At 40.5% G+C, this 22,993-nt stretch overlaps 1 protein-coding gene and 1 long non-coding RNA gene across 2 annotated transcripts in view; both read left to right on the forward strand.

Annotated features, from left to right (window-relative positions):
- LOC117525998 (histone lysine acetyltransferase CREBBP-like) overlaps positions 1-22,993 on the forward strand; it is a 228,177-nt gene that overhangs the window by 55,926 nt on the left and 149,258 nt on the right. Inside the window, 3 exon segments of the mRNA XM_034187989.1 lie at positions 15,015-15,133; positions 17,638-17,877; positions 19,803-19,891. Coding sequence (XP_034043880.1) covers positions 15,015-15,133; positions 17,638-17,877; positions 19,803-19,891 — 448 coding nt within the window.
- LOC117526001 lies at positions 1,127-12,569 on the forward strand. The gene is made up of 3 exons (XR_004565190.1): positions 1,127-1,203; positions 4,151-4,153; positions 12,559-12,569. It is a non-coding gene; the product is annotated as an uncharacterized LOC117526001 (long non-coding RNA).

Here is a 22,993-nt window from a genome sequence, read left to right on the forward strand (position 1 = left end):
GCCTATACAGTACAAGCAGTTAAAAAGAATCAGCAGAACTTTATATTTGACACAAAAGCCATCAGGCTGCCAGTGTAATGTGCAGAGCACAGTGGTGACATGCCTTTTTGTTTGTCACAAGGCAGGCTGCAGAATTTTGTACACTCTGCAGGCACTGCAGGGATCCCTTGTCCTGACCAACATACAGAGCATCACCATAATCCAAATGTGACAAATACATGGATAGCTCTTTCACCAATCAAATGACAGGGATCTACCCAGCTGTTATAGAAAGAGCCCTAACATGAACAGTCTGGGAGCATTTCAAGAGAAAAGATATCTGCAGGTGATAGGTGTCGCAGTTTGTCAAGTAGATGTCAGATTCTGATGTTTGGTGCCTTCTATATAAAGCTCTGACTGGTAACTTTAATTCATACTGGACGGTAGGCCACAGTGCATCAAGAAACTATTCACAGTGTCACTTTTTCACATTTTATGTTAGTCTTATTCCAAAATGGAGTGAATTCATTTTTCCCTTAAAATTTGACTCATGACACGGACACCCCATAATGATGAGATAAATTTTTTTATATATTTATAGTTTTTGCAAAAATTGCAAAAACTATATTAGATAGAAAATAAAAACTAATCTCTCCAAACATGTTCAATTGGATTCAGGTCTTGGCACTGGCTGGGCAACTCAAGGACATTGGAAGCAGTCCTGAAGCCACTCTTTTGATATCGTGGCTATGTGCATAAAGCCCCTTTAACACCGGGCCTGTGTAGAGTTGCATTGTACTGTGTATCTAGTATGCAGCAATGGCTGCGTTTGTTGCACGCAGAGGGGAAGTTTGGCCCGCCTCTTCTTCTTCCATGGTTTTGAAGCTTCACTGGATGATTAAAATCCAGCAGTGCAGGTAAAATATAAACCTAAAAGGATTTGCGGAGGCTTGGTGTACAGTATGACAGTGTTGAATAGACTTACATACAGTAGCCGAGTGTAGTGTAGACTTGTATAGAGCACTGCGTCCAGTGCTCTACCCCTTTGCGTCCCTCAGCATATTACTACGTAGAGCTGTATAAGCTTGGTGTAGTCGATATGTCGCATTACGTAACTCTGCGTTGGCCTGGTGTGAAAGGGGCTTCCGGCACCTTGACAGTTGCACGAATTTGATCCCTGCACTGCCACGCAGTTTGTCGTGCCAACGCATCCCGCTTTGTCCTGTTTGATGCCACGCTAGCCGATGACACATTTTCTCTCAGATCTTGGCTGATGAAACAATTGTCTCATGGCTCCCAAAATCCGATAAATTGTCTACAGCTGCAGGTTGTCTCATGCTCGTCGTGTGGTGTACAACACATTTGGAATCTTGTCTCAAAGGTAATTATTTATAATATGTATATAATAATAGATTGGTAAAATATTTGCATTTTTTTTCATTCTTATGAGTTAGATAATGTATCAGTAAGTTATATTTATTATAGGTGTAACATCTCGTCATAATCGTTCAGATGCCTGCGCGCAATGAGAAGCATTGTTTTCAAATAGCTTGTTCAATGTCCACAATTAGTTCAGTAAGTGGCACAAAATTAATGCGTGCCACAAATTTTGAACACTTCAAAATTTTCTTTACGCACCAGCACATAGTGGCGCACAGTTTATGATGGGTTTACTCATTGGCTTGCCAGAGTGGGAATCAAATTCGTGCAAGTGTCATGGTGCCCTTAGGGTCATTGTACTATTGAAAGATGAACTGTCGCCCCAGTCTGAGGTCTAGAGCGCTACGGAGCAGGTTTTCATCCAGGACGTCTCTGTACATTGCTGCATTCACCTTTCCCTCAATCCCGACTAGTCTCCCAGTACCTGCTGTTGAAAAATGTCCCCACAGCATGATGCTGCTACCACCATGCTTCACTGTAGGGATGGTGCATGGTTCCCCCAAACATGATGCCAAGGAGTTCAATCTCTGTCTCATCAGACCAGTGAATTTTGTTTCTCATGGGCTGAGAGTCCTTCGGATGCCTTTTTCCAAAATGCGAGTGGGCTGCTATGCGCCTTTTACTAAAGATAAATATCAACTTTATTTATCCTGAAGGAAATTAGTTTGCCAGAGTACAGAAACTGTAAACAACGATTAGTACAACGATACTTAAAGTAGACCTGCATTGAAATAAATGTGGTCAGATCTCAGAAAGAAATAGCTGATATGTATTTATAAGACCCTTATGAATGCAGTAAAGTAAATCTGCAAGCCCAAATTTGTAATTCAGCGGAGAAATCTTCATTTAAAAATGACAAATTTGCAGCTAAAATTTGCCCCTCAGCAAAAACTGTTTGTACATCCGGGTCATTGCAGTGACGTCAGGCAGAAGACGGAGCGCTCCCGCCTTCAGTCCAATCCCGCATTGAAATTGATTTTATCTGTTAGTAATGGTACTGTTATACACATCCTGGTTTCAGCATCCAAAAGTAAGCTGCAATGAATGTGAGATACAGCTCTGCATGCTCAGATCAGCAGCGACTTCGACAGTGGGCGACGTTCTTCCCCAATGCCTTGCTCTCTGCCTCCGCTGCGCTTACTGAGTCTGCAGGCTTGGTAAATGCCGAAGCGGGCCACTCACATCGCCCCCGTGTCTGCTGTGCAGCCGGCACCACGTCCCTGTCTACTGAATGGAGGTGCAGCCAACTTGGCACAAGTGCCGCGCGGCCGGTGACACCTGTTGCTGCAAGGACAGACTTTCCGCAGCGCCGCACGTCTGGGTAATCGGAGCCACAGAGCTCCATGGTCGCTGAGAGAGGTTTATATCTTTTTAATGACTTGGATTCTTTGCGGGTCCCGCCTCCGTACCCCGCGACGGTAACACCGGAAGCGAAAGACAGTAGATTTTCAATGCGACTCCATTCAATCAAACGGGCATATGAAAAAGTCCCCCAAAATAATTTTCAAGCACAAATAAAAGAAATGTGTACTCACCAAACGTGCCGCAAGACAATATGAAGTTTTAAAAAAAAGTAGATCCTTCCGTATAAGACAAGAAAAAGGTGCAGATGCAAACTGACGTAAATCCACAAATTACAGTTGCCGCGCACAATGCATGCTGGGATAGGGTCTTTCCCCTGATGTCTCGGCAGCGTCCCGGATGTGATGACAGTTTTACGGAGGGCTAAATTTTAGCTGTAAATTTGTCATTTTTAAATGAAGATTTCTCCGTTGAATGACAGATCTGGGCTTGCAGATTTACTTTACTACATTCAGAAGGATCTTATGTGTAAATATAAGTCATTTTTTGGTCCAAAGATCTGACTGCATTTATTTCAATGCAGGTCTACTTTAATTACAGAAAGTGTTAGTAGTTAAACAGAAACTTTAAAAAGCCAGCTAGAATGCAAGTACAACAAGTAAGTGTAGAATGGTGCCTAAAATAATGAAATAAAATGCAATACATGGTTAGAGAATTTTTTTGTGAGCCTACTGGTCAGGACCAGTAGTACTAATTTTGTTACTGCTTCTCCTGGTCCAAGGTAGTGTCCCCAGGTATTTGGATGCTCAGAGCCTTCGACGGCGAGCCTCAGCATTGCATTAATCATCACATCATGTGCATGTATTCAATCAGTATTGTATTTGTAAATATATAGCATGATAGAACATTTTCATTTTGTGTTGAATATAAATATTGTGTTGAATATTTTGTGTTCTAAACTTTTTTTAAATGATCCTCTGCTTTTATGTGAATGTGCTGTGCACCTTATACTTCACTTTTCTGTAATTCAGGCCTTTCTCCCTAAGGCCGTTCTCCCCAGTTGCTCAGTTTAGATGGGTGCCCAGCTCTAGAAAGAGTCCTGGTGGATCTGAACCTCTTCCATTTGCAGATGATGGAGGCCACTTTGCTCATTGGGATCTTCAAAGCAGCAGAAATGTTTCTGTACCGTTTACTGGATTTGTGCCTCGAGACAATCCTGTCTCGGTGTACAGACAATTCCTTTAATTTCATGCTTGGTTTGTGCTCTGACATGTACTGTCAACTGTGGGACCATATATGTAGACAGGCGTGTGTCTTTCCACATCATGTCCAATCAACAGCATTTACCCCAGGTGGACTGCGATTATGCTGTAGAAACATCTGTGGAAACAGGATGCACTCAAGCTCAATTTTGAGCTTCATGGCAAAGGCTGTGAATCCTTATTCACAATGCAATGTGATTTATTTATTTATTTAGTTAGTTAGTTTTTTGTTCTTAATAAATTTGCAAAAATTCCAAAAAAACAAACAAAAAAACTTTGTCATATTGTCATTATGGGGTAAGGCTGTAACATAACAAAATGTGAATAAACTGAAGCGCTGTGAACTGTGGGAGTTTTTCACATTGCAGTTACCAACTGTGGTTTTAATTAGATTAACTTTGTAACTGTAATTGTGAACATAAGGGGTTTCATTGTGGCTTACTGTGACGTTGATAACCGTTTCATCCCTATGTGTGAAGGATCAACAATGGAAGTTGAAGCAAATTGGAAATCATATACATCGTGATAATGAACCACTCAAATAGGTGAGCTGAAAATAATTTAAAATTTTTACAAGAGTGGTTACAGGGAACAATTTATTAGGTATACCTCACTAAACCTAAGATAATGTAACAGTTATGCAGTTAAATCCTTTTTTATAAGGATTTTAATGTTACGTTTTCATCTGCGTTTGTGGAAAGTATTTTTATTTTAGGGTCATTTTGGAGTCTGTTACTTGTGTTGCTGTTGAACTGTACAGATTATACTGAGAGGTCAGTGCACTTTACAGTGATGCCCCACATTCACCCACAAGGTAAAACTCTGGTGGTGGGGGGATTAAATTAGACACCATATGGGTCTCACATGCTGGGCATTTCTAATGGGTCGTTGTTACATTGTCAATGTGCATGCTCAGTAGTCATATTAGCTTGGGACTCCAGCGAGGGTGGTCTCATCTCCTCCTCTCTCTTCTCCCTCTGTGCTTTTCTATCTCTGCTCCAACCTTCAAAAGTCCCAACTTCACTAGGCTGTGAATTCTTTGAACTACATTTGGATTAACCATTGAATTGATCAGCTGGTCTCTGAATGCTGTTGACACCATTTTTTCAACAAGGAAATCAGGGCTGGGGGACCCTGCGTGCCCAGATGGAACCTACCCTGCGGGCTATGTTCTCGACACTTGAGAGAAGTTGCGTGCTTGGTACCACTCTCTGTGGAGGACCTCGAAAATTTATTTATATTTGGTTTTATTGTGAAAGGGCTGGTGCTTATTGGTTTATATGCTGCCCTGACCTACCGGAGAATTGGCAAGATGGCTGCTACCAGAACCATGACCCCTCACCTGTCCGTCATGATTAATGAGTTGGGAAAGGCGATACAGTCTCAGACTGCGTTAACCCCTGAACTCAGACATAAGTTGTATAACATCTCGGAGAAAATGTATGCCTCGCAAAGGAAGATGTCGGAGACCGGGGAATACTGGATTTGGTCAGTCAGAGGAGCTGCAAATGTGTTTCTCTGCTCAACCCTAAACATGGCAGGCTTATCAGCCTCTGAAGGTCAAAACGCCCTGCTGTTTTCCTCCAGAAGAATTTCTACAGCCTTGGTGAACCATTCGGCTGCCCTCCCTATCTTCTGTCCTCCCCTATAGTTTGGTGTTGTCAAGGCAACTCTAGACATTATGCACACACTGATACAAACTCATCTGATTGATATGAACTCATCTCTTCTGCGCACATGACACATGCCCACCTCTTGCCTCCACCTTGCGACTCCTCCCCCCTCCAGAGGCTGCGCGGCTCTGAGCTGCAGCGGCCTTCACCTCTCCCCTAAGCTCGCGGCTGCACAGGAGACCACCCCACACTCGCATTGCCTCAGTTCGGATGATGGACTCTCTTAAAGTTTAGCATACATAAACAATCAAATGTATATGTGCGTTGTTTTAATTCTGATGTGTGGCATTATTACGTTCAACTACAACCCCTGGCAAAAATTATGGAATCGGCCTCGGAGGATGTTCATGCAGTTGTTTAATTTTGTAGGAAAAAAGCAGATCACAGACATGACACAAAACTAAAGTCATTTCAAATGGCAACTTTCTGGCTTTAAGAAACACTATAAGAAATAAAATATATTTTTTATATTTTTTAGACCAAGCAGAGGGAAAAAAATACGGAATCACTCAATTCTGAGGAAAAAATTATGGAATCATGAAAAACAAAAGAACGCTCCAACACATCACTAGTATTTTGTTGCACCACCTCTGGCTTTTATAACAGCTTGCAGTCTCTGAGGCATGGACTTAATGAGTGAGAAACAGTACTCTTCATCAATCTGGCTCCAACTTTCTCTGATTGCTGTTGCCAGATCAGCTTTGCAGGTTGGAGCCTTGTCATGGACCATTTTCTTCAACTTCCACCAAAGATTTTCAATTGGATTATGATCCGGACTATTTGCAGGCCATGACATTGACCCTATGTGTCTTTTTGCAAGGAATGTTTTCACAGTTTTTGCTCTATGACAAGATGCATTATCATCTTGAAAAATGATTTCATCATCCCCAAACATCCTTTCAATTGATGGGATAAGAAAAGTGTCCAAAATATCAACGTAAACATGTTCTCTTCAGGCAGTCATCTTTATAAATCTCATTGGAACGGCACCAAACAAAAGTTCCAGCATCATCACCTTGCCCAATGCAGATTCGAGATTCATCACTGAATATGACTTTCATCCAGTCATCCACAGTCCACGATTGCTTTTCCTTAGCCCATTGTAACCTTGTTTTTTTCTGTTTAGGTGTTAATGATGGCTTTCATTTAGCTTTTCTATATGGAAATCCCATTTCCTTTAGGCGGTTTCTTACAGTTCGGTCACAGACGTTGACTCCAATTTCCTCCCATTCGTTCCTCATTTGTGTTGTTGTGCATTTTCGATTTTTGAGACATATTGCTTTAAGTTTACTGTCTTGACGCTTTGATGTCTTCCTTGGTCTACCAGTATGTTTGCCTTTAACAACCTTCCCATGTTGTTTGTATTTGGTCCAGAGTTTAGACACAGCTGACTGTGAACAACCAACATCTTTTGCAACATTGCGTGATGAATCTTTTAAGAGTTTGATAATCCTCTCCTTTGTTTCAATTGACATCTCTCGTGTTGGAGCCATGATTCATGTCAGTCCACTTGGTGCAACAGCTCTCCAAGGTGTGATCACTTCTTTTTAGATGCAGACTAACGAGCAGATCTGATTTGATGCAGGTGTTAGTTTTGGGGATGAAAATTTACAGGGTGATTCCATAATTTATTCCTCAGAATTGAGTGAGTCCATATTTTTTTCCCCTCTGCTTGGTCTAAAAAAGTAACCGTTACTGACTGCCACAATTTTTTTTCCTGATTTCTTATAGTATTTCTTAAAGCCAGAAAGTTGCCATTTGAAATGACTTTAGTTTTGTGTCATATCTGTGATCTGCTTTTTTTTCTACAAAATTAAACAACTGAATGAACATCCTCCGAGGCCGGTGATTCCATAATTTTTTGCCAGGGGTTGTAGTAATAATTGTGGATTAATTGCTGTATTTTTTTGTCGGAGGTAATTGGGTGTGATATGAATTGTCTTTTTAGGAATCAATAAAGTTGTTTAATCTAGTGCGTAAATCTTGCGTGACTCAGCCTGACCTCCCACCTCCTCTGTCGGCATTGGGAGTGTTCAGTGCCTGTTCGTCCAAAACATGTACAAGGAGTGGCTCTCACAGTTTATTCCACAGGATGTTGGTCTACTGCAATGACCCATGATCCAAAAAAGTTGTAAAACAGGATGAAATGGCTCAGTCCGGCATGCCTCCTAACAGGCCAGTTTATAAAGTACAGACTAAATATTGTCTTACTGTTCTGATTATCACATCTGGGACACGTTTAAGTTACTTTATCCACCTTTCATTGAGCAGGTTACAGACATTTGTCGCAATGTTATCCATAGATTGTCATGTCTGTGTATTTACACAGAGGATGCATGACTGCATTAAAAGGCTCTACTCCCTAATACATTCTACCTGACTGACTTGCGAGTACTCAGTGTGCATGCACCAAACAATGTAACAAGGGTCTATTACAGTTTGTTATAGTTTAAGTTAGGGCTGCACAGTATGCTATGAGTTACACCAATATATTTTAGAAAGGAATATGTAAATGGGACAATACCTTTATACCTATATGTTTGCTGTTGCGTGATTCCAGTTTTTTCCCATTAAAGGACATGTCGCACCTTTTTTAACGTACGTACCAGTTAGCAGCACAGCATCAAAGTATTCATGATTGTAAGTCTCTCTGTGCACATGTGCTCATATTCATTGGTCTCTCATGGTTGTTATTTCTCTCCCTAAGTGAGTTAACAGGTGCAATTCAGGAAAACGTCTCATTTAGCAAAACATCTGATGGCTGACAGAGTGAAACAAATGCAGTTATGTCTGATAACGAAGCTTCTAAGCTTTTATTTGAAAGTGATGGCTCGGATTTACAGAGGACACTATCAATCAATCAATCAATCAATTTTTTTATATAGCGCCAAATCACAACAAACAGTTGCCCCAAGGCGCTTTATATTGTAAGGCAAGGCCATACAATAATTATGTAAAACCCCAACGGTCAAAACGACCCCCTGTGAGCAAGCACTTGGCTACAGTGGGAAGGAAAAACTCCCTTTTAACAGGAAGAAACCTCCAGCAGAACCAGGCTCAGGGAGGGGCAGTCTTCTGCTGGGACTGGTTGGGGCTGAGGGAGAGAACCAGGAAAAAGACATGCTGTGGAGGGGAGCAGAGATCGATCACTAATGATTAAATGCAGAGTGGTGCATACAGAGCAAAAAGAGAAAGAAACAGTGCATCATGGGAACCCCCCAGCAGTCTACGTCTATAGCAGCATAACTAAGGGATGGTTCAGGGTCACCTGATCCAGCCCTAACTATAAGCTTTAGCAAAAAGGAAAGTTTTAAGCCTAATCTTAAAAGTAGAGAGGGTGTCTGTCTCCCTGATCTGAATTGGGAGCTGGTTCCACAGGAGAGGAGCCTGAAAGCTGAAGGCTCTGCCTCCCATTCTACTCTTACAAACCCTAGGAACTACAAGTAAGCCTGCAGTCTGAGAGCGAAGCGCTCTATTGGGGTGATATGGTACTACGAGGTCCCTAAGATAAGATGGGACCTGATTATTCAAAACCTTATAAGTAAGAAGAAGAATTTTAAATTCTATTCTAGAATTAACAGGAAGCCAATGAAGAGAGGCCAATATGGGTGAGATATGCTCTCTCCTTCTAGTCCCCGTCAGTACTCTAGCTGCAGCATTTTGAATTAACTGAAGGCTTTTTAGGGAACTTTTAGGACAACCTGATAATAATGAATTACAATAGTCCAGCCTAGAGGAAATAAATGCATGAATTAGTTTTTCAGCATCACTCTGAGACAAGACCTTTCTGATTTTAGAGATATTGCATAAATGCAAAAAAGCAGTCCTACATATTTGTTTAATATGCGCTTTGAATGACATATCCTGATCAAAAATGACTCCAAGATTTCTCACAGTATTACTAGAGGTCAGGGTAATGCCATCCAGAGTAAGGATCTGGTTAGACACCATGTTTCTAAGATTTGTGGGGCCAAGTACAATAACTTCAGTTTTATCTGAGTTTAAAAGCAGGAAATTAGAGGTCATCCATGTCTTTGTGTCTGTAAGACAATCCTGCAGTTTAGCTAATTGGTGTGTGTCCTCTGGCTTCATGGATAGATAAAGCTGGGTATCATCTGCGTAACAATGAAAATTTAAGCAATACCGTCTAATAATACTGCCTAAGGGAAGCATGTATAAAGTGAATAAAATTGGTCCTAGCACAGAACCTTGTGGAACTCCATAATTAACTTTAGTCTGTGAAGAAGATTCCCCATTTACATGAACAAATTGTAATCTATTAGACAAATATGATTCAAACCACCGCAGCGCAGTGCCTTTAATACCTATGGCATGCTCTAATCTCTGTAATAAAATTTTATGGTCAACAGTATCAAAAGCAGCACTGAGGTCTAACAGAACAAGCACAGAGATGAGTCCACTGTCCGAGGCCATAAGAAGATCATTTGTAACCTTCACTAATGCTGTTTCTGTACTATGATGAATTCTAAAACCTGACTGAAACTCTTCAAATAGACCATTCCTCTGCAGATGATCAGTTAGCTGTTTTACAACTACCCTTTCAAGAATTTTTGAGAGAAAAGGAAGGTTGGAGATTGGCCTATAATTAGCTAAGATAGCTGGGTCAAGTGATGGCTTTTTAAGTAATGGTTTAATTACTGCCACCTTAAAAGCCTGTGGTACATAGCCAACTAACAAAGATAGATTGATCACTACACACTTCACTCTGAAACTCTTAACTTTTTCAGAGTCTGTCAGATTTTGGAACCTAAAGCTGTTTGTGTGGCAGGGTGCTGGTTTACTGTTGCTGTGAACATGACATGGACTGTCCCCGCCACAGATTGTTTAGACACGCAGATGTCTGTCTTATATTGCAAAAACTCACAAGACACTATTTTCAGGAGATAATGACTCTCTCTATAAGCCGCTACTTTTTTCATACGTTTTGAACACTGCGTCGCTTTCATGTAATTTACTCATAAATTGAAATACGTCCATCAATGCTGTCCATTGATTGCCTGAAAGCCGCAGTCCTTATGCAGTGTAAATTCATACACAGTATGATACATAGTCTTACTTGTTTCAGTGAAATTCATCATCACATAATCCTGAAGAAAAATTATTCACATACAGTTTCCTGAGTTTGGAAAACAATATCTGAAAATACATTAATTCTTTGTCGTGGCTGAAAAATGTTCCTTTGTGACTTCGGCACTTTGCACCACAGTTGCTTCATCAGAACTCAGATCACGGTTTCAGCAGCGGAGATTGTCCATCAGGTTGGTGAGTTTCAGCCCTTGGTGTGACAGGCCGATGGGAGACCTGCTCAGTCCACAACAGGTGTAATACATTTGCGGAATGTCTGTGGCACTGTGAGCGGAGCCTCCACTTGCCTCTGTGAGCTGCACTTTTGTGCCAGAAGTTGAAAGTGTCACTGCGTCTCGTTAATGTCTCAGTTACCACAGACATTAGGCAGTTTTGTCTGCATGCTATGAAATTTTCCCATGATCCACAAAGAAAAAATAAAATGTTAAAATTACTCCGTTTTGCCTCTGTGTGGAGCAGAGATGCCGTGCAACACTGCAACACTGTGTGAGATGCCGTGCCCCTCCAAAATTTACATGCTCCAGCTTTGGGGAAAAAACATGTATGTATTTGTGTATTTTACCTGTACGTATTTAATTAAAAGTTAAAAATATAGTCTAGAGAGTGAAAGGCTGTGTTAGAATTGTCCAGAGTTGGACCTGAAAAGAACAACTCAGTTAACACAGAAAATAATCACGCAGGAGACACTGAATTTCTTTTCCCGATCAGGAGAGAGCAAAATGAGCTTAACCCTCGTCACAGACCACCGTCCCGTCAGCTCTGAAGGGTCCCGCCCATCTGCCTCCCATATTTATTAGAATAAAGTTACATACAAGCATATGGAAGCGAAAATACCAAAACACATTAGTGACACAAAGTCTGGTCTCACATCGATATGAAATTGTTATGGCTTTAAGCCTCCATTCTCACGAAGTAAACAGCATAACCCTGAATTAATACGCAGGTCACACCGCTCCCTGCTCAAGGGTGGACTGTTAATTAAAACGTATATCTGCGCTCAGCAAAAACATGATCTCAGCAAAACAGTCTGCCCTCTCACTGAGCCAAAGGTCGATCTTCCCTTGTGAGGAGTTTAATGATTACTTAAACAGTTCACTGAATAGATATGTATCAATCAGTCAGTGTAGTGAATATAACTACTTTAGCAATTCAGTGATTAACAAAGAGAGTAATATTAAAATGAAACACGTATATAAATGTAAATATGTAGAATGAGATCAAAGACAGCAAATCAAAGTAAAGAACATTAATCATTGATAATATATTGAAAATTCCTGACAGGCTGTTTATGTCAGTGTTACACATTATACATAAAAACAGAAACAGGCTCACAGTTGATAACACAGAGAAGCTTCTTTTCATCAAAAAGAATCTGGCCCTCACATTTAAAAAAAAAAAAAGGCTTAGTCCTCACAGACATCAATAAAGTTAGTGATGGACAGTTTCAATTCAGTTATTGGTGTTCTATTTTTTATAGTGCTGAAGTCCACAGGTTACATTTCAGTGAGATGTCTGGCTGTGTCATGTTTAAGAAACACATGGTTAATGTTAAAGGACAATTTGTTGTAGTCAAAAAGTGATGTTACATGATTTAAGTGAAATGTTTGCAAATTAAAACAAAGCTAATGATATTGGTGACAGTCAAAAAGTAAGGAACAACTGATGAATAAAACATTTTCAGAGTCATCATAAAACTGTAATGTATCATTACATATTTGTATCAGTACTTGGTATTGACGATTACTCAAATGTACAGTGAGGAAAATAAGTATTTGAACACCCTGCGGTTTTGCAAGTTCTCCCACTTAGAAATCATGGAGAGGTCTGAAATGTTCATCTTAGGTGCATGTCCACTGTAAGAGACATAATCAAAAAAAAAAAAAAATCTGGAAATCACAATGTATGATTTTTTTTTAAATAATTTATTTGTATGTTACTGCTGCAAATAAGTATTTGAACACCAGTGAAAATCAGTGTTAATATTTGGTACAGTAGTCTTTGTTTGCAATTACAGAGGTCAACGTTTCCTGTAGTTTTTCACCAGGTTTGCACACACTGCAGCAGGGATTTTGGTCCACTCCTCCATACAGTTCTTCTCTAGATCTTTCAGGTTTGGAGTTTCAGCTCCCTCCAAATACTTTCTACTGAGTTCAGGTCTGGAGACTGGCCAGGCCACTCCAGGACCTTAAAATGCTTCTTACGGAGCCCCTCCTTAGTTGCCCTGGTTGTGTGTTTGGAGTCATTGTCATGCTGGAAGACCCAGCCATGACCCATCTTCAATGCTCTTACTGAGGGAAGGAGGTTGTTTGCCAAAATCTTGCAATACATGACCCCATTCATCTTCCCTTCAATATGGTGCAGTTGTCCTGTCCCCTTTGCAGAAGAGCACCCCCAGAGTATGATGTTTCCACCCCCATGCTTCACGGTTGGAATGGTTTTCTTGGGGTTGTTCTCATCCCCTAAGCATGGTAAGTGGAGTTGATTCCAAAAAGCTCTATTCTGGTCTCATCTGACCACATGACCTTCTCTCATGCCTCCTCTGGATCATCCAGATGGTCACTGGTGAACTTCAAACGGGCCTGGACATGTGCTGGCTTGAGCAGGGGGACCTTGCTGCCCTGCAGGATTTTAAACCATGACAGCATCATGTGTTACTAATGTAATCTTTGTGACTGTGGTCCCAGCTCTCTTCAGATCATTGACCAGGTCCTCCTGTGTAGTTCTGAGCTTTCTCAGAATCATCCTTACCCCACAAAGTGAGATCTTGCATGGAATCCCAGATCAAGGGACATTGACAGTCATCTTGTGTTTCTTCCAGTTTCTAATAAATAATCATAACAGTTGTTGTCTTCTACCAAGCTTGTTGTCCTGTAGTCCATCCCAGCCTTGTGCAGGTCTACAGTTTTGTCCCTGGTGTCCTTGGACAGCTTTTTGGTCTTGGCTATGGTGAACAGGTTGGAGTGTGATTGATTGTGTGAACAGGTGTCTTTTATACGGGTAACAAGTTCAAACAGGTGCAGTTAATACAGGTAAAGAGTGCAGAATAAGAGGGCTTCTTAAAGAAAAATTAACGGGTGTGTGTGAGCCAGAATTCTTGCTGGTTAGTAGGTGTTCAAATACTTATTTGCAGCAGTAACATACAAATAAATTATTTTAAAAATTCATACATTATGATCTACGGATTTTTTTTTTTTTCGATTATGTCTCACAGTGGACATGCACCTAAGATGAAAATTTCAGACCACTTAATGATTTCTAAGTGGGAGAACTTCCAAAACCGCAGGGTGTTCAAATACTTATTTTCCTCACTGTATGTACTTGTACTCTGTCTGGAGAAACGTGGTATCGGTGCATTCCTGCTATTTTATCACTCGTCCTGTAGATAGATAATGACTAGCTAAATTTCTCACTGATTCAGCATTCTTATTTTGAAGCCGACTCACCATCAGCCCATGTCCATCAGGTAATCCAGGAGGGTATGGAGGGCTGGACAGTATGCAAGAGTACACCCCAAAGAGAAGTCGTAAATGGCTTGACAGATGAACATTCTCTCCTATAGCCAGTTTAGACTCTCTAGGTCAGTGCTCTTCAAACTCATTCCAGAATTGGCTGAGAGGGTGCAGGTTTTTTGTTGCAGCCACCCGACTCTACCAGGTGATTTCACTGATTAACATCACTTTGAGCAGAAGGAATCAATTAATCAGTGATATCACCTGGTGGAGTGGGTGGTTGCAAAGAAAACCTGCACCCTCTCAGCCCTTTCAGGAATGAGTTGAAGACTGCTGCGATAGGTAGTTTATTTGCAATGTCTTTACTGTGGAACAAAACCAGAGTGTCTGGAGAAGATCCACATAGTATTTGGGACAGTGTGCAAACTGCATGCAGAATGGTCCAGACTGGACACAAACCCAGAACCTTGCTGTGAGGCAACAGTGCTAAACATTTCCAGTATTCACACAGAGCATTGTCTCATGTAACATGGTTGAGAATTAATTGCTGCAATGCAGTTACTGAGAAATAACATATTTACACAGCATTGGAGTGAATACTGTGTAATATGTCACAGTTTGCCACAAAAAAATCTCATTGCACTGCTGAGCAAAACAAGAAGACATTCAGAATATGTGGCAACTGTATAATGTCATTGTCTTGTCAGAAGTGTTGTCAAGTGGAGTGACACCGTGTTGGTCTGTTTGCATTGTAAATGCATTTTAGCTGCATTTAACCTGCGTTTTCATCATTGTGTTTATAGTTTTTAAGCCTGAAGAGTTACGACAGGCTCTCATGCCAACATTGGAGTCTCTATACAGGCAGGACCCCGAATCACTGCCTTTCAGACAGCCTGTAGATCCCATGCGTCTCGGCATACCAGTAAGTACCTCCCGTACACTGGTCAGTTAAATAGATTTGAGCAGAAAATCCATGCTTGGTTGTGTGAAATGTGTATATTTTGCATTTATGCCAGTACTTAAATGAGAAAAAGTTACATGGCACCTTATTCAGACTCAGAAACGGAATACTTTATTGATCCCAGGAGAAACTGCATTTGTTCCATGTGCTCAGTACAAAATGGCAAGTAGAAGAAAAGATAGAATACAAATAGAATTTTAAATACACAGTAGTACACAACCGTTTTAAATACACAACAGTACAAGTATACAGTATAAACAACAAATGTACAATATAAACAGGATGTAGAAATAAAAATCCATCCAGTCTGTAGAATCAGGGTGCCTGACATTCAGAGGAGTTGCACAGTTTGATGGCCACAGGTAGGAATGATTTCCTGTGATGTTTTATGGTACATTTGGGTGGAATAAGTCTGTACTTAAAGTCCTCCTGCGTTCCACCAGGATACCATGTAAGGGGTGGGAGCTATTGTCTATTACCGTATATATCTTGGACAGCATCTTCCTGTCCAACACAGTAGACAAAGTGTCCAGCTCCACCCCAACAATGTCACTGGCCTTCCTGATCAGTTTGAGTCTGTTGGCATCCACTGCACTCAGTCTGCTGCACAAGGACACAACAGCAAACATGATAGCACTGGTCACCACAGACTCGTAAAACATCTTCAACATGGTCTGGCAGACACCAGAGCCTCCTCAGGAAATAGAGGTGGCTGTGACCCTTCTTGTAGACTGCTGCAGTGCTCTGTTTGGCTGCTATATCATGAAGTTATGATTTCATGTTGCTTTTAATAATGAAAGTAATTTATTTATAAAACGTATTCAGTGCATCCAGAAAGTATTCAAGCGATTCACTTTGTCCACATTTATTTATGTTACAGCCTTATTCCAAAATGGGGGGAACATTTTTTTCCTCAAAATTCTACACACAACACCTCATAATGATGTTTTTTTTTCTTTTTTAAAGATTTTTGCAAATTTATTAAAAACAAAACCTAAGAACTCACATGTACAAGTATTCACAGCCTTTGCCATGAAGCTCAAAATTGAGCTCAGGTGCATCCTGTTTCCTTTGATCATCTGTGAGATGTTTCTTAAGCTTAATTGAAGTCCACCTGGGGTAAAGTCAGTTGATTTTAGATGATCTGGAAAGGCACACACCTGTCTACATATAATTTCCCATAGTTGACAGTGCACGTCAGAGCACAAACTGAGGATGAAGTGAAAAGAATTGTCTGAAGATCTCTGACACAAGATTATCTCGAGGCACAAATATGGGGAAGGGTACAGAAACATTTCTGCTGCTTTGAAGGTCCCAGTGAGTACAGTGGCCTCAATCATTCGTAAGAGGTTGGGAACCACCAGGACTCTTCCTAGAGCTGGACACCGGTCTAAACTGAGTGATCAGGGGAGAAAGGCCTGAGTCAGGGAGGTCACCAAGAACCTGGTGATCACTTTGTCAGAGCTTCGGGATTCCTTTGTGGCGAGAGGAGAACCTTCCAGAAGTACAACCATCTCTGCAGCAATCCACCAATCAGGCCTGTATGGCAGAGTGGCCAGACGGAAGCCACTCCTTAGTAAAAGGCACATGGCAGCTCACCTGGAGTTTGCCAAAAGACACCTGAAGGACTCTCAGACCATGAGAAACACAATTTTCTGGTCTGATGAGACAAAGTTGAATTCTTTGGCATGCCAGGCATCATGTTTGGATGAAATGAGACACCATCCCTACAGTGAAGTATTGTGGCAGAATCATGCTGTGGGGATGTATTTCAGCAGCAGGAACTGGGAGACTAGTCAGGTTTGACGAAAAGATAAATGTTGCAATGTACAGAGACATCCTGGATGAAAACCTGCTCCAGAGTGCTCATGACCTCAGACTGGGGGGGGGCAGTGGTTCATCTTTCAGCAGAACAATGACCCTAAGCACACAACCAAGATAATAAAGGAGTGGCTTCAGGATAACTGTGAATGTCTGAGTGGCCCAGCCAGAGCCTAAACCTGAAACTTATTGAACATCTCATGAGAGATTTGAAAATGGCTGTGCAAAGACTTGTCTGTAACTGCTGCAAAAGCTGCATCAACAGCTTTTAGTTTTTTTTGTTTGTTTTTTATAAATTTGCAAAAATTTAAGAAAAAAACTAACTTTATTTTCATCTTGTCATTTTGGGGATAATTTATTCCTTTACGGAATAAGGTTGTAACATAAAATGTGGAAAAAGTGGAGCACTTGTGAATACTTTCCACATTTACTGTAAATCTCAAATTATATCAATTAACATGGAAATTATACCTTTACAAATGGGGGATTGGTAGACTGTTTGATATACTCTTCTGTCACAGTCATGTTGAGAAGAACTGAAGTTAAATTTTAACTATTCTAGAGGATTGAAGGCTTCTTTTTGAGCAGAAGTGTATGTTCCCTGATCTTGCATACTGAAGCCTTCACTCTTTTTGTGTTTCCAGGACTATTTTGACATTGTTAAGAACCCAGTAGATCTGTCTACAATAAAGCGCAAGCTGGACACAGGTCAATATCAGGAACCATGGCAGTACGTTGATGATGTCTGGCTCATGTTCAACAATGCCTGGCTGTACAACCGCAAAACTTCACGTGTCTACAAGTACTGCTCCAAACTGGCGGAGGTGTTTGAATCAGAGATTGACCCTGTCATGCAGGCTCTGGGCTACTGCTGTGGGAGGAAGGTGAGAAAGAGAATGAAACATTTTGTCTCAATGAGAGTTTGAAAAATTACAGTGTGATTTAGATAAATGAAGTAAAAGTAGCAGTCATCACAATAACAAAATTATTTTCAGCACATTTATTCCATGTTTCTCACCTTTCAAACATAAATAAATGTTTACAACCCCTGGCAAAAATTATGGAATCACCAGCCTCGGAGGATGTTCATTCACTTGTTTAATTTTGTAGAAAAAAGCAGATCACAGACATGACACAAAACTAAAGTCATTTCAAATGGCAACTTTCTGGCTTTAAGAAACACTATAAGAAATCAGGGGAAAAAAAATTGTGGCAGTTAGTAACGGTTACTTTTTTAGATCAAGCAGAGGGAAAAAAAATATGGACTCACTCAATTCTGAGGAAAAAATTATGGAATCATGAAAAACAAAAGAACGCTCCAACACATCACTAGTATTTTGTTGCACCACCTCTGGCTTTTATAACAGCTTGCAGTCTCTGAGGCATGGACCTAATGAGTGACAAACAGTAGTCTTCATCAATCTGGCTCCAACTTTCTCTGATTGCTGTTGCCAGATCAGCTTTGCAGGTTGGAGCCTTGTCATGGACCATTTTCTTCAACTTCCACCAAAGATTTTCAATTGGATTAAGATCCGAACTATTTGCAGGCCATGACATTGACCCTATGTGTCTTTTTGCAAGGAATGTTTTCACAGTTTTTGCTCTATGGCAAGATGCATTATCATCTTGAAAAATGATTTCATCATCCCAAAACATCCTTTCAATTGATGGGATAAGAAAAGTGTCCAAAATATCAACGTAAACTTGTGCATTTATTGATGATGTAATGACAGCCATCTCCCCAGTGCCTTTACCTGACATGCAGCCCCATATCATCAATGACTGTGGAAATTTACATGTTCTCTTCGGGCAGTCATCTTTATAAATCTCATTGGAATGGCACCAAACAAAAGTTCCAGCATCATCACCTTGCCCAATGCAGATTCGAGATTCATCACTGAATATGACTTTCATCCCATCATCCACAGTCCACGATTGCTTTTCCTTAGCCCATTGTAACCTTGTTTTTTTCTGTTTAGGTGTTAATGATGGCTTTCGTTTAGCTTTTCTGTATGTAAATCCCATTTCCTTTAGGCGGTTTCTTACACTTGGGTCACAGGTGTTGACTCCAGTTTCCTCCCATTCGTTCCTCATTTGTTTTGTTGTGCATTTTTGATTTTTGAGACATATTGCTTTACGTTTTCTGTCTTGACGCTTTGATGTCTTCCTTGGTCTACCAGTATGTTTGCCTTTAACAACCTTCCCATGTTGTTTGTATTTGGTCCAGAGTTTAGACACAGCTAACTGTGAACAACCAACATCTTTTGCAACATTGCGTGATGATTTACCCTCTTTTAAGAGTTTGATAATCCTCTCCTTTGTTTCAATTGACATCTCTCGTGTTGGAGCCATGATTCATGTCAGTCCACTTGGTGCAACAGCTCTCGAAGGTGTGTGATCACTCCTTTTTAGATGCAGACTAACGAGCAGATCTGATTTGATGCAGGTGTTAGTTTTGGGGATGAAAATTTACAGGGTGATTCCATAATTTATTCCTCAGAATTGAGTGAGTCCATATTTTTTTCCCTCTGCTTGGTCTAAAAAAGGAACCGTTACTGACTGCCACAATTTTTTTTTCTTGATTTCTTATAGTGTTTCTTAAAGCCAGAAAGCGGCCATTTGAAATTTATTTTTGTGTCATGTCTGTGATCTGCTTTTTTTCTACAAAATTAAACAACTGAATGAACATCCTCCGAGGCCGGTGATTTCATAATTATTGCCAGGGGTTGTATAACAAAGGTAAAGGTTTGAGTCTTCAGGAATTTGTTGGGACTCTTTCTGACCTCTGTCATCTCACTTTTGTCTGCAGTATGAGTTTTCTCCTCAAACGCTATGTTGCTATGGCAAACAGTTATGCACCATCCCTACTGGGGGCACGTACTACAGTTACCAGAACAGGTACGTATGTGTGTCAGTCTGCTTGTCAGTGAGAAGCTTTTCAGGTGTAGGTGACCGTTAATGTTGCTGTTTTTCATATAAAATAACACGACACTAGCTGGATCATCTGTGTCACTGAACTGATGAATTCATATAGCATACGTTTGCATGCTGAGTTGAATATCAAATGGGAGATAATTGCTGCAGTGTTAAGTTTATGACATCTCCAGGAACCTGGCTTCTCTCACTTTAGTTCTTGAACTGTTCGTAGGGTAAATCCATCAACTCCTACACCAGCTGATGGATTTAACTGAAAATTCACACAATGGTAGCTCACTGTATAAAGATGTGCATCAAGGAAAATAATTCCATTCTCACTTCAAGTGGCCATAATTGCACTTATGTTGTTTTAAATACATCAGTACAAAGGTTGCTTACCTACATACGTACAGAGGTTGACCAGTTTTTATTTAATCACAAAAGATTTGCTACTACTGCTGCGTAACACATGCAAACAATTAGTATATCAGAGGGAGGTGGTTGCAGGTTCCAGACCGAACCATTCCAAAGAGCAAATACAGGTGCATCTCAAAAAATTTGATTATTATGAATAAGTTAAATATTTTTTGTAAGATACTTCATAAAATTAAAATTTTATGTATTCCAGACTCATTACATATAAACTAAAATGTTTGTTTTTTTGTTTTTTTTAAGGGGCTTTTGGGGGGGTGGTTGGTCATTTTAATTTTCATAATTATGGCCTACAGCTCTAAAAACAGAAAATGTGAATCTCAAAATATTACAGTATTTAATTTCAAGTCACTGTTTATGCTCCCTAAATTCCATGAATCTCTTTGTCTCGTTCAGTACACAAAACCACAATTATTGGGAAGATGGCTGACTTGACTGGACTGCATTTATATAGCTCTTTTCCATTTATAGCAGAAGCTCAAAGCACTTCACAGTAATGGCTTGCATTCACACACTCACACGCCGATGTCAGGGTGCTGCCATGCAAGGCTCTCACTACAGTTGTCCAGAAGATGTTCACGTACATCCTCCACAAGCAGGGTAAGCCACAGAATGTTATTGCTGAAAGGTTGGCTGTCTTCAGAGTGCTGTGTTAAAGTATATTCATGGAAAGAGATGACTGGAAAGGAAAAGTGTGATAGGAAAAGATTCACAAGCAACAAGGGTGGCAGCAGCCTTGAGAATATTGTGAAACAAAGCCAATTCAAGAACTTGGAGTGAACTTCACAAGGAGTGGACCAGGGCTACAGTCACTGCATGAAGAGCCACCACACAGAGGTGTCTAGGAAATGGGCTACAAGTGTCACATTCAGAGTGTTAACCCACTTCTGAAACATAGTTAATGTCAGAAGCATCTTACCTGGATAAAGGAGATAAAGAAATGGACAGCAGCTGAGTAGTCCAAAGTTTTCTTTTCAGATTAAACCAAATTTTGCATTCATTTGGATATCAACCCACCATGGAGGAACGTTGAAGAGGCACAGAATCCAATTTGTTTGAAGTCTGGTGTGAAGTTTCCACAGTCTGTGATAATTGGGGTGTCATGTCATTTGCTACTGTTGGTCCACTTTATTTTATAAAGTCCAAGGTCAGCACAACTGTCTGCCAGGAGATTTCAGAGCACTTCAGTTTGCATCATGTGTCATGCTTAGTTATCATGTTACAGGGTAACATATGTCATAAAATCCAGTGACAGTTGTCCACTGTAATTTTTGATCCTACGTTGTCTTTTGACCTCCACATTAGAGATATTATGAGGCCTGCTTTGTTCCACCTGTGAAATATAGCAAAGATTCGTCCCATCCAGTCTATGGCTGATGCTGAGGCCATGATTCATGCGTTTCTTTTCGAGATTGGATTATTGCAATGTTCTATTTTCTGGTTTACCACAGTCCAGCATTAGGGGTCTTCAGTTGGTTCAAAATGCTGCTGCCAGACTTTTGACATGAAGCGGGAAGTTTGACAACATTACACCCATTTTGGTATCTCTTCACCGCATCCTGTCCCTGTGAAATCAGATTTTTAAGGTTCTGCTACTACCCTATAAAATTATTCACGGACTGGCACCTCCTTAGGGTGAATAAAGTCTGCAGTCCCAGAGCTTTCTCTTATCATGCCCCTTTTCTGTGGAATGATCTCCTTGCATCAATAAAAGTCAGATTCTGTACAGACTTTCAAGTCCAGACCTAAGATGCAATTATTTTCCCTTTCATGTGGCTAGCATACAGGCATAGTTTGTTACTATGCTTTTTACTCTTTTAATTCATTTTATTAGGAAACGGAGCGTGCCGCAGTCTCAACTTTATCTAAATTCTGGGTCTTTTCGTGAAGCTTAGGGCTAGTGGCTGGCGATCACCTTAGTATTTCTTTTGTTTTTCTTGTTGCTTAATGCTGACAAATTATACTGTATTTGTTATCTTTCTGATGCCTGATTCTGTTTTTTTCTCTCTGAGGTGCGGCTCCATCCAGAGATGGGAGTGGGGTCTCTTTCTGTAACCCTCCTGTGCACCGGCAATATTTCCTGTATATTCTTTTTGTAAATTGTGTCAGTAGCATGACTCAAGCAGTGGGTCACCCCTTTCAGTCTGGTCTGCTTGAGACTTCTTCCTCAGTTCATCAGAGGGAGTTTTTCCTTACCACTGTCGCCTGTGTGCTTGCTCTGGGGGTTGGTAAGGTTAGACCTTATTTGTGTGAAGCGCCTTGAGGCAACTTTGTTGTGATTTGGTCCTATATAAATTGAAATTGAAAAAAAATGAACATTGAACAGCACCCTATCTAATAGGGGTGTAGGCAAAATAAGTGTTTACTTGAATTCCTGCCACATTTGTATCATTTCAGTGCAGGCAGCTGAAACCTAATCGTGGCAATACATGCTGGCTATAACAACAAGAACTATAGTTCTACCAGTGTTTCCCTTGGAACATTTTTAGACCCAGTTGTACTTCCGAAAATGCTCAATTCTTGTTAGATCAGCTAAAACATCTTCCACAGATTCTTCTGTTCCTTCATTGAGAGTCATCACATTCTTCATCATTTGTTGGTTTCACTCAGTCGCCCTCTTAAAAAAAACCAACCACCTACAGAGCACTTCTA

Source organism: Thalassophryne amazonica, chromosome 15 (genome assembly GCF_902500255.1).
Source record: "Thalassophryne amazonica chromosome 15, fThaAma1.1, whole genome shotgun sequence".
NCBI lineage: Eukaryota > Metazoa > Chordata > Actinopteri > Batrachoidiformes > Batrachoididae > Thalassophryne > Thalassophryne amazonica.